This window comes from Cottoperca gobio, chromosome 9, assembly GCF_900634415.1.
Source record: "Cottoperca gobio chromosome 9, fCotGob3.1, whole genome shotgun sequence".
NCBI classification, from domain to species: Eukaryota; Metazoa; Chordata; class Actinopteri; order Perciformes; family Bovichtidae; genus Cottoperca; species Cottoperca gobio.
Window position 1 is genome coordinate 11,967,760 of NC_041363.1, and position 10,965 is coordinate 11,978,724.

At 38.2% G+C, this 10,965-nt stretch overlaps 1 protein-coding gene across 1 annotated transcript; it reads right to left on the reverse strand.

Annotated features, from left to right (window-relative positions):
- Positions 1–258: 258 nt before the first annotated feature.
- On the reverse strand, positions 259–10,239 carry LOC115012959 (leucine-rich repeat-containing protein 43-like). Its single transcript, XM_029438845.1, has 12 exons — positions 10,153–10,239; positions 9,317–9,529; positions 7,147–7,257; positions 6,773–6,912; positions 4,476–4,714; positions 4,209–4,369; positions 3,467–3,629; positions 2,870–3,009; positions 2,696–2,785; positions 1,374–1,592; positions 1,122–1,221; positions 259–596 (listed from the first exon to the last, which is right to left on the reverse strand). The coding sequence occupies exons 1-12, from the start codon at positions 10,237–10,239 to the stop codon at positions 433–435; spliced, it is 1,827 nt and encodes a 608-aa protein (XP_029294705.1). The 3' UTR covers positions 259–432.
- Positions 10,240–10,965: the final 726 nt, after the last annotated feature.

Consider the following 10,965-nt stretch of genomic DNA (forward strand, 5'->3'; position numbering starts at 1 on the left):
AGATGCCATGAAGGAGAGTTCGATGGCATGTTTTAGATTGCGCTTTCACAAGTAGACCTCCGGCAGCTCGTTGCAGCGCTTATGATGGCTTCATCTTAAATTGGGTTGAGTGCCCCGAGTACATTTCTCTGTGTTATACATGCAGAACATTAACCTACATAAATAGCATGCACCATGACATTAAATAACTTTGAGATTTCAAAGCCAGATAATGTATTATTAGCAAGACAATTTTAATTTAGAAACTGTCTACGTGGACTATGCTACTGGGTTTGTGACATGATAACCTCCATGTGGTGGAAACAAATATCAATTAACTATTATCTGTGTATTCACCATCAGCATAATGTACAGAAGGTCAAACGGTAAATAAGTCAGAGATCCAGGCGCAGCTGCTCTAATCTTGCTTTAAGACGAAACAGGCTGTTTGCTTTAGGAGTGTTGATGTGGGAGCAGAGGTTGATGAGCTTCAGATGCAGACTGCCACTTCTCCAGCTCCACAATCAACTCCACAGTCGCCCGTTCCTGATGGACGGACACAGAGTTGTCTTTGCTGCCAACGTCCATCTCGCATTCCTTCCTTCCCTTTCCTTTGCCTACAGAGGACGATATCAAACAGGATTCATGGTTTCAGGTGATTTGAAAAGAAGAGTTTACTGATAAATCAAAGCAAATCCCTTTTAATTTGTCCTTTTACATTGGACGCCAAATACTTCTTAAAATGCTGCTAGCTTTCTTCATTAATATTCCCTATGAAATGTTAACCACATCATCGGCCAGCCTAAGAAAAGCACCGTTCTAGACATATTTTACAGTTTTTATTTGAGATGCAACGATTAGTCGGTTGACAGAAACATTATTGGCAACTATTTTGATATTTCATTAATCGTTCAAATAATTTTCATGCATAAATGGCAGAAATTCAGTCTCTCAAATATTGAGATGTTCTGTTTTATATCATATTAAACTGAACATCTTTGGGTTTTGGACTGACAAAACAAGACATCACCTTGTCCTTAAAGAAACTGGGACATTTTTCACTATTTGCAGCCTTAGTATTTATGTCAAAATAATTTTTAAATGAATAATCTCTTGTAGATTACATTATTGGGATGATTAACCTTTTAAAGCTGCTGTATTCTTCTGTTTAGTGCCGCTGTGTGCTCTCCGCTTTGATTCCTTGTCCTTCTTCTTGTCCTCTTTGATTTTCTTTCCCAGATCCTATAGAAAGAAATATCCCACATTAAAAGAATTATAATTTTTTCTCCCAATTTTAATTTGTTTCCTAATAATTCCTGTGAAATGCACCAGATAATTATACTATCTCAGAAACGGCCTGGCAGTTTAAACAGCTGTTTGGCACGTAAACTCGCCTTTTCAAGTGTTTGTGTAGCTTCCCCCTCAGACTCAGTGTGCAGAGCACCAAGGTCACAAAGGACATCCACCTTCTGATCTCTTTTGAACAGGCTTTGCAAGGGGACGTGAACGGAGCCAAGGATGCTTCTGATGGAGGCGTCCTGGACCAACTCTGGTACAGGTTTCTTCTTTTTGTCTTTAGACTTGTCTTTGGTGGAACCAGATTTGATTGGAGACTAAGGAAGATATCACAGACATGAAATTAGGATTTTTAGATGCTGTCTAATTTTGTCTCCCAAAACAGACTTGTTTGACAAGCTCCGGTGAACTTCCCTGCAGACAGTTTTTTAGGCCTTTGTATCTTAATGTGCACCACCAATGTATATATATATTTTTTTTTGTTTAACAATTTATTTAACTTTTAACTGCAAAGGAAGGCTGAACTATAGAAAATACATTTAGGAAGAAAATAAAAGATTCTGACCTGCTCGCTCCAAAAAGTCAGACTACACTACCGTAGAGATTTACTGGTATTGATTAACTGTGATATTTAAAATCTTAACTGAAAATAAGTGAAAATCTGATATCGTGAATGCCCTCCATCAAATCAAGTCCTGATCTTCAGCACTCTCTTCATCCCAATCGCCAAAGACTATTCACATTTCTCATCATCTTGTGCACATGTCAATACATTTTCATTCACTCAGAAATAAGTCTTTCTTGAAATCTGAACAGTCAAACATTCATTTTGAATTTGTCTTTTAACATCTGCAGATACACAGGGGGCATTTCAGGGGCATTATAGAGAGAGATGAGCATCAGGTCAGTGCTTCTCGTTCATTGTGAGGTTGCTTCAGGGCACATCAGTAGAATTGGCAGCTGTCGTAGATTCATTGAACGTTCTTGGGTCACTAGCAAATAACTGGAGCGAACTCAGGAATAAAGCTTGCAATCTTCTGGTTATTGGTCAGCCCAAGACTATCCAAAATGATAAAATATAAAATAAAAACATCTGTAATTATAACTATAATTTATGATATGTATAATACTAATAAAGGGTATTAAAAAAACAAGTGATTAACTATAATGTACGATAACTATAATGTGTAATGAGATGATACAGCCGAGGTGGTTTGAATGAGTGAGTTGGAGCATAGAAATGAGCCTGTGACCTGAGGTAAAAATCACAATACCATTTAGCACAAACAGTTTCTGTCCATGAGCCCCATTATGGGAATGAACAATACAGAAAACCTTTCAAGAGATCTGTTCACTCATTATTTTTCTAAAGCTTACTGACGCAATTGACGTTTACAGTTTGTGATTCAGTGAAACTCACTTCTTTCCCTTTACGGCATTTCTTCTCTTTTACAGTTCGGCTGGCTTTGCCCACCGGGGCGTCTTCAGAGGCTGCCGGCCATGACAAGACCTAAAATGTCAAATGCCAGAGAATGAGTCCTAACATTTTTTTTTGCATCTAAACGTTTACCAACTCAAACCATATTTTCTTGACCTTTTCCTCCTCTATCGTAAGATAAAGTCCTTGATTGAAGAATCTCTTTAAGCCTCCCAGATCACTCACAACGTGCGTTTGTGTGTCACTGAAGTCCATGCAGTCTGACCATGTCAGCTTTGATGTGCTGTGTCTTGACACTGTGGAAATCAGAAAGTGAACGTTTGGCACTCAGTGGCTACTGCATGTACAAAAACACAAGCTTTTGTTGAATCAGAGACACATAGTTGACAGAATAAGCAAACCTCAGATCGAGTGGAAAGTTAAGAAAAGTTACACATGATACTGTTTGATAACTCAAACATCAAGTAATCCAGATTCAGGGTGTGTACAACTTTCCACAGGCAGTTCTGACGTATGTTTCTCTGGAGGTAGGTGTGTTAATTCTAGAGAAACTGATAAGAAAAAGTTAATCCCATTTATACAGGATCATTTCTGAATGGAATCCGATCATCATACTGACATGTACAGTTTACTACTCCACTAAATGTCATTTTTTTCATTCTGTGCAAATCTACGTCAGCTCTATCAGCGTTTGTCATCTAACCCATTTTCCTGTATGAGGTCAAATGACGCACGCCCACAACGTGTTATTACCTTGTGCAATATCATGGCAGGTTTCCTCATTATCCACCATCAGGGCTTGTGTGTCTGGTTTGGACGATTCTTTCTCACAGCTTTTGTTTGATTGTAGGTCAGCAGCACTGGCGCAGTCTTCTGTCACAAGTGCTGCGTCAAATTTAGACTCACTGTCGAATATCTGTGAAAAAACGAAAGAAAGAAAAAGTGCTGATTTAAAAGATAGTTCCTTGACATGTTTACTCCACATCTGTCACATTCCCTCCTCGGTTGCTCTGCTTGAAGTTTCTTCCATTCCCCCCCCCCCCGTTAAATGTGGAGTTTCTTTTGAGGAGTTTTTTCTTGTGCGCTACAAAGGTCCTAGGACAGAGGGTGTCATATGCTGTCCAGTCTGTAAAGCCCCCTGAGACAAATGTGTAATTTGCGATATTGGGTGTATATAAGTAACATTTGATTGATTGATTGATTCCACAGTGTTTTATGTTTTTTAAGATAACCTTACAAATCAAGGCACACATAAAACTGATGTTAAGGTGCCATATAACAAAGAGGGAATTTCATACAAAAACAACTGAGACTTTGGAAGACGGATGACGGATGACTCCTAAAATAGGCATTTGGGCATATGAGTATTGTTTGAAGACAGACTTGAAAAAAATGTGAACTCATCTTTAAAGTTCTTGCATGTGCAACAAACATTATAACATGTGTAGGAAAGTGTAAAGTGTAAAGTGTGAAAAGTGTAGGAAGGATACGTCACCAGGTTGACAGTTTGATGACTAAGGAACTCGTATGTGATAAAATAGCTGTAGGTGACGACAGGGAAGTCAGGAGCGTTTTCTTCCACACTCATCAAAGCGGCTGGGATTCCCCTCATCCGGCCCACACTCACTCTCGCTGATGCCCGGTCCACTATCAGATCTGTGCATATGGATGAAATGACAAAGCTGCTAACTAAAAAAAGAAACAAGAGCCTACGTTCAGATGACTCAGATCTAATAATTAACAGCACAGCTCACGGTCTCACCACTCTTCTTGGCCATGCCCCTAAAACAATGTCTTTCCTCAGGGGAGATCCATGAGGCGTCCAGGCAAGAGAGCTGTGGGAGACTGTCTACAGTGAAGCCCGGGTAGGAGGAAGCAAGAGTGAAGGGGTTTCCTTCCAGCACCAGCGTCCTCAGACAGGGGAGCGTGCTCAAGGCGCTCAGCAGGGCCCGCTGGTCCTGAAACTCACAGTCACTCAGGTCCAGACACACCAGCTGGGGCCTGAGGTCAGAGAACATTTAACATATAAAGCTGCTTTTGTAATAGTAACTCTTATGTGCAGCTGGAAAGGAATTGTTTTGAAAGAGCACTCAAGTAACTTATTATTACACTTCCATAAAAGACACAACTTTTTTTTTTTTTTTTAATGACTGCAATTGAAGCAACAGAGACCCGAGATAGCTTCACTTATAAAAATACTGGAAACTACATTTCCCATAATCCGACAAGCATCTTTTATTCGACCCCCTTCTTCCTAAATGCCAGCTTGTTTCAAATGCCACAACTCCAGTAAAGAAATCACCCTGCAACAAAATGACTTCTGTTAACAGATGTATAGAAATACTGAGGTCCAAGCAGCATCTCCACCCCTAAATAAATTATATTCATTTTAATTTGTTCCCATTTCTATTTCCTTAAACTGGTCAAATGTTTTGTAATTTTTTGTATTCATTTAAAAACGCTGTATGTCCCACAGTACACGTACATGATTCTCTAAAAGTTGCTGTCCAAGGTTTTTCTCTGCTCCACCATGCAGGAATACATTCTTATCAAACTGCCATAAAATACACTATACAACTGTTTTCATAGGATGTGTGATGAATAAACTGAACTTCATGTGTTTAATTGATGGTAAAGAAGGAACGTTTAAGAAATGAATGAACCTACTAATATAATAACCATATTATATCAAGTAATCTGATCTGAGTGTTTACCTCCTGAAATTCATCATGAAACACAGGTCATTTTCTCCTCACTAAAAATACAAAATAAAACGTTTTGACCACCCATTGAAGTCCAAAGGTGCCTGAAAGCTTTAATATAATGCTTAAGCTGACCCATGTGCCTTCAAAGACGTTGCCATAATATTATTATATATATATAAATATTATTTTCCACTTTCACTGAGTTAAATTTTTAACCAACTTTAGTCCTTATCATAACTTCATTTATTTAATTCCAAAATGTAAAGCCTTTACAAAACAGAGAACATGGCTCAATTGGGTATAAAATAGTAAAAACTACAATTTTGAAGTCATGGCTCTAAATTACAAGCCTGATATAATATAAATTATGATGTTTTGCTGTAATGGCTGTGGGATAAAAAAGTATTTTGTGTTAAGGCTCTGAATGTCTGTATAATGGCTACACAGTTTATTATAGATCTATTACAGGAGCTGAGGTTGAACTTCCAAAATAAAAATAAAAACAAAAACTCACACCCTTGCTAAAATGAATGCAATATGCATTTCCACAGCCAAAATGTTAGAAAAATTAAAACGCCCAAAATTTCCCTAATGAGGCACAAAGAGTAAACGTTAATATTAGATGACGAAATAGGAGAGTGGGTGTAACTCCCCCTGAAACTACGGTGATGTGATAGGATCAAAAGATTCAACTGCTGTCATCGCCGCTGTGTCATCACCAGCTGCCCACTTTGGCAGAAAAACTCCCAGCACTGCCTCAGTAGGTGTAGTAAGGAAGACTCACTGCAATCAATCAGTACATGTGTGAAATATGTCACTGGTAGAAAAAACCTTCAATGAAGCACCAATGACATGACATTACATAACAATAAAAAGTACACATTTTAAAAGTGTGTGTGCGTGTGTGTGTGTGTGTGTGTGTGTGTGTGTGTGTGTGTGTGTGTGTGTGTGTGTGTGTGTTCGCCTCATGGGTACTGCCGAGGTGCCCTTGAGCAAGGCACTGGACCCCCACACTGCTCCCCGGCGCTATATAGTAGCTGCCCGCTGCTCCTAATACTAGGATTGGTTAAATGCAGAGTATAAGTGTGTGTGTGTGTGTGTGTGTGTGTGTGTGTGTGTGTGTGTGTGTGTGTGTGTGTGTGTGTGTGTGTGTGTGTGTGTATGTACACTTGTATTTGTATGCGTGCATGTTATCCTATATGTGAAGCACTTTGAATACACTTTTAATTAAAAGTATGTTTTAAAAAGTGTTATATAAATAAAATGAATACTATATTATTACAACAATGCAACTGTTTGGGGGCATAATATGCTACAGAAATGTGTGTCTGTGTGTGTGTGTATGTAAACATACCAGTGTCTTCCTGTAAGATAACATATGTCATCATCGGAGCCCAGACGGTTTGAGCCAAGGCCGAGGTACTGTAGGCGAAGAGGCGGGCCGTTGGTGGGACTGTTTAGAGCAGACAGCCGGTTGGCACGTAGCTCCAAAATCTAAAAAAAATAATAATTGCAATCAGTGTTCAACATCAGCACATCACAACGCTACACTTTGATGTGAGAGTTAAAACTTTATGTTGCGCTGACACACCTCAACCATTGACGTCACAGCAATGTGTTTTGGTTTTTCCCCTTTACCTTTACTCTTTTATGTTTCAATCATAAAATTAAACTTTGGGCCCCCTGGACCTGAGCCTTTAATGACAAACCTCAGCGGAGGAAACTCACCTTTAAAGTGCTTGGAAGGTTTTCTGCAGGAATTTCTGAAATGTTGTTGGCACTCAGCACCAATTCCTCCAGCTTTGAGAACTTTAACAGGCCGTCGTCGATGACTGATACCTGAACACAACACAGAAAAAATATCAAGTACAACAAATAAACTACTTCACCAACAAAATGACCGTTTGTATATCAATTACTCGTCCCGTGTTACCTTGAGTTCTGGAGTCAAACTTTGTTACATGCCTTCACAGTGAACAAAGAAGAAGAAAAAACAGACATTTCTTGATGAATTGAGGTAAATGGGGTCGACGTTTAACAACAGCAAATCTATATCAAAACATCTGTTTACGAACTCTCACACAACTCCTGCGGTATAATCCAAGTCTCATTAATCCAGTTGTATGCACAGTACTTCCCAAACACATGCATTTTCACTAAAACCTAAATATTCTCACGCTTGCACAGGCGTGCTACTCATCCGTGCAATACTGTGTTTTAAATAGTAAGGTTTGAGTGAAAATGCCCGTGTTAGGGAAGTACTGTGCATACAACTGGATTAATGAGACTTGGATTATACTGCACAAATTGTAAACGCATGAGGGCGAAGGGGCCATTGATCCCCCACTTACTTCAATTCATACAGACTCTTCTCATTTTCTTTGGATTCTTTGGTATCCATGGAGGCTTGCAAGTAAACAAAGTTTCCTTCAAGAATTTTAGGTAACACATTGTGAATAATTGATATACAAATAGTTCTGATGCAGAGCTGTCAGAGTCAGTTGGCGAGGTATACAGGAGTACACATACGAGCAATTTGACTCCAGTTACTGTTGTTATTACTCTCAATGTACATTTCACAGAAATATACAGACGGCTAAAACAAGGACAACAAAGCTAAACAAGTGTAAACATAAACATGTATCTATTATGTACATACAAGTGGGTGAAAGACAATTAATACATATCAAAAAGTATACATCATATATATATATATATATATATATATATATATATATATGTTTTCTGTAGGTTGTAAACAATAATACAGTAGTGCAATGGTGCAGAGTGAAAATATGCTGGAATAAATATAGAGTGACTGATGTACCAGGTAGCTTTATATACATGACGTAGGTGGATATATAGGCTACAGTATATGTATGTATACAGTTTATAGGTATATTCAGTATATACAGCAGCTAATGTTTATATTTGACAGCGATATGTACATGTTACACAACAAACAGTGCGTATTTCAACGATTAAATATAAAATATATAGTTTCATTTAACTGATGTTCAGTGTTCATCAGAGGCCGATGACTGTTGTGTGAAAACTTTATGACTCTAACAGACGGGTCTCTTGAGGTGCAGTCATTGGTGTAGAGGGAGAAGAGCAGTGGGGCGAGCACACATCCCTGGGGGGCACCACAACGTGCTAAATACCTAAGTTTTTACTCAGTGCTCAAACATAGAAAGTAAAACTAAATGCATATGCCAATTTGTATTGGTTGGTTTTTAAAAGCTTTTTAAATGCAGGCACTGACTCAGCTGATCTGATATTAAGGTGGAGTTTGTTCCACATCGTTGGAGTTAAAATAGTAAAAGCATGATTCCTGTTTTGTTTTCAAGACCTTGGTACTTTTCAATAGTTTAGATACTTCAGTCTGGACCAAAGTGACAGACTGACAAACCAACGCTAACATCCCTCAAACCATGGTACGCTGATAAAGTCATAAAGAAATGGAATAAGCCTACTTGTTCAACGATTTGAACTCCAAATAAGGCTTGAAATAAAAAGCCTGAGAATAACTTTTCTACATTGTGAGTAGTGAGTTAATTTAGGAAGAATAGTTTCTACCGTGGAATCAATGTATGCGGCTCTTAAATAACTGGAACATTGATGTATTTTTAACTCAGTTAGCCATTGCTAAATGATACTTCTAACCCTACTACACATCCTGTGGTGTTATCCACCTCAAAGAATCTTCGAGATAGGGTTCATGTTACCAGGAAATTCTTTATCAAACAAAGTACATTTTGAATTCTCCTGAAATTGGCAAAATTGGCATTTTAATCAAAAAACAATAGCGCTAAATTTTAACAACATTTTTGTTGTTTTGTTGTCTGATCTGGGTATAAAACATTTGTTTTTTTAAAAAGGAAATCAGTAAACTCACGCCCTTGTCCACGATGCGAAGTGTAGTAAAGAAATTGTAAATGAAGTTCGGGCGCAGACGTTCATGTCTAAGCACAGCCAGCTGTCTCAGGGCCGGAGCTTGAGGGCTCCATGCTTCATCATGCCGCCATGGAGAGTGAGGGCAGCTCAGCAGATCGAGGAGGGAGTCCGTCTCCTCTGTCTCTGTTCCTTCTGTACTACCTTTGCTCTTTCTCTGAGAACAAAGAATCTATTTTTACCATGTTTTTAAATATAATAAAATGTGACGTAAATCAGGCTGTGGATGATATATATGAACAAACCCCTCTGTAAAAATGAAATGAAACGGGAAGGTTTGGTGTATGTTACTGCGACTGAAGTAGAGAGTTCTGGCTCAGAGTTTGAGAAAAAACTCATTTTGGGAAAATGGCCTCCAATCTGTAGCCTATTGTAAAATTCCATACATTTTGCAAGACACTATAGGTGAGTAGGGTAAAACATGCAACTAATAAATATCACAATGAAACTTCTCCAGTTGATTACTGACATTAAGACAGTTATCTTTTGTAATAAAAGTTTTCTGAAATGTTATGTTATGCTAAAATGCAAATGAGGCATTAGTGAATGATAACTTTTGCTGAATGTAGGAGACATCTACAGATGCAAATCGACTAAATGAGGTAAAATAAACACTTAAATGTGTATTTTGGGTGTTTTCTTTCCACTAGCTTAACAGAAAAAATGTTATGGAAGCAAAATAACCCAAACTTTCACCTGGGCCCTTAAACCACTGAGTGATGATTTTTTTTAAGATAATCTAGAAAACCCTGCAACCAATTTAAGAAAGGAAAAACTCACCCAGGTGCCAAATCCACAAGGAAAGTCATCGAGACAGAGGCTGTGAATCTGCTTCTGTAACACCGCAGACAGCTTGTTTGAGCTCATGTCTGTCAACAGTTGTTACTGTATGACATGTCAATGTATGTGTTAAGAGAAACACAGCAGGTAAAGTTTTTCATTGGTTCGGTCTTTCAGGTAAAAGGTCCCATGTGTGTATTTATAAATGGTTGCCGGTTGCCTGGCAACAGCCGGGGCTCCCTCCAGGAACACCGCATGGAGTCGGGACTTCAGAATAAAGGTGGAGCAGATAAAACATGTTTCAGTTTGTAGCGGGGCGTATTAAACAAACATGATCGCTCTGAAATCCTCTCTAATATGCGTAGTAACTAAGAACATTTTTAGAATTTAAGAAGAAGAATTAGGAGATAAAAATGGAATTGAGCAATTTTCCTTTAAAGCGGGACATTTCTGTAGAATATTATGCCCCAAAACAGTTGCATTGTTGTAATAATATAATACTCATTTTATTTATATAACACTTTTTAAAACATACATTTAATTAAAAGTGTATTCAAAGTGCTTCACATGTAGGATAACATGCACACATACAAATACAAGTGTACACACACACACACACACACACACAAACAAAAATATTCCATTAAAGATTACAAATCCCAGCGTATCGAAACGTTTTCACCATAAATATGTCTCAAAACTATGATTCAGCAACGCGTTGAAGGGTCTTGAATATATAATCTTTGTTCTTATGTTAAACGTATGTATCTCAGGTTCTCACACTTTTGTCCCTGTTATGCAAGAAGAAAGTCG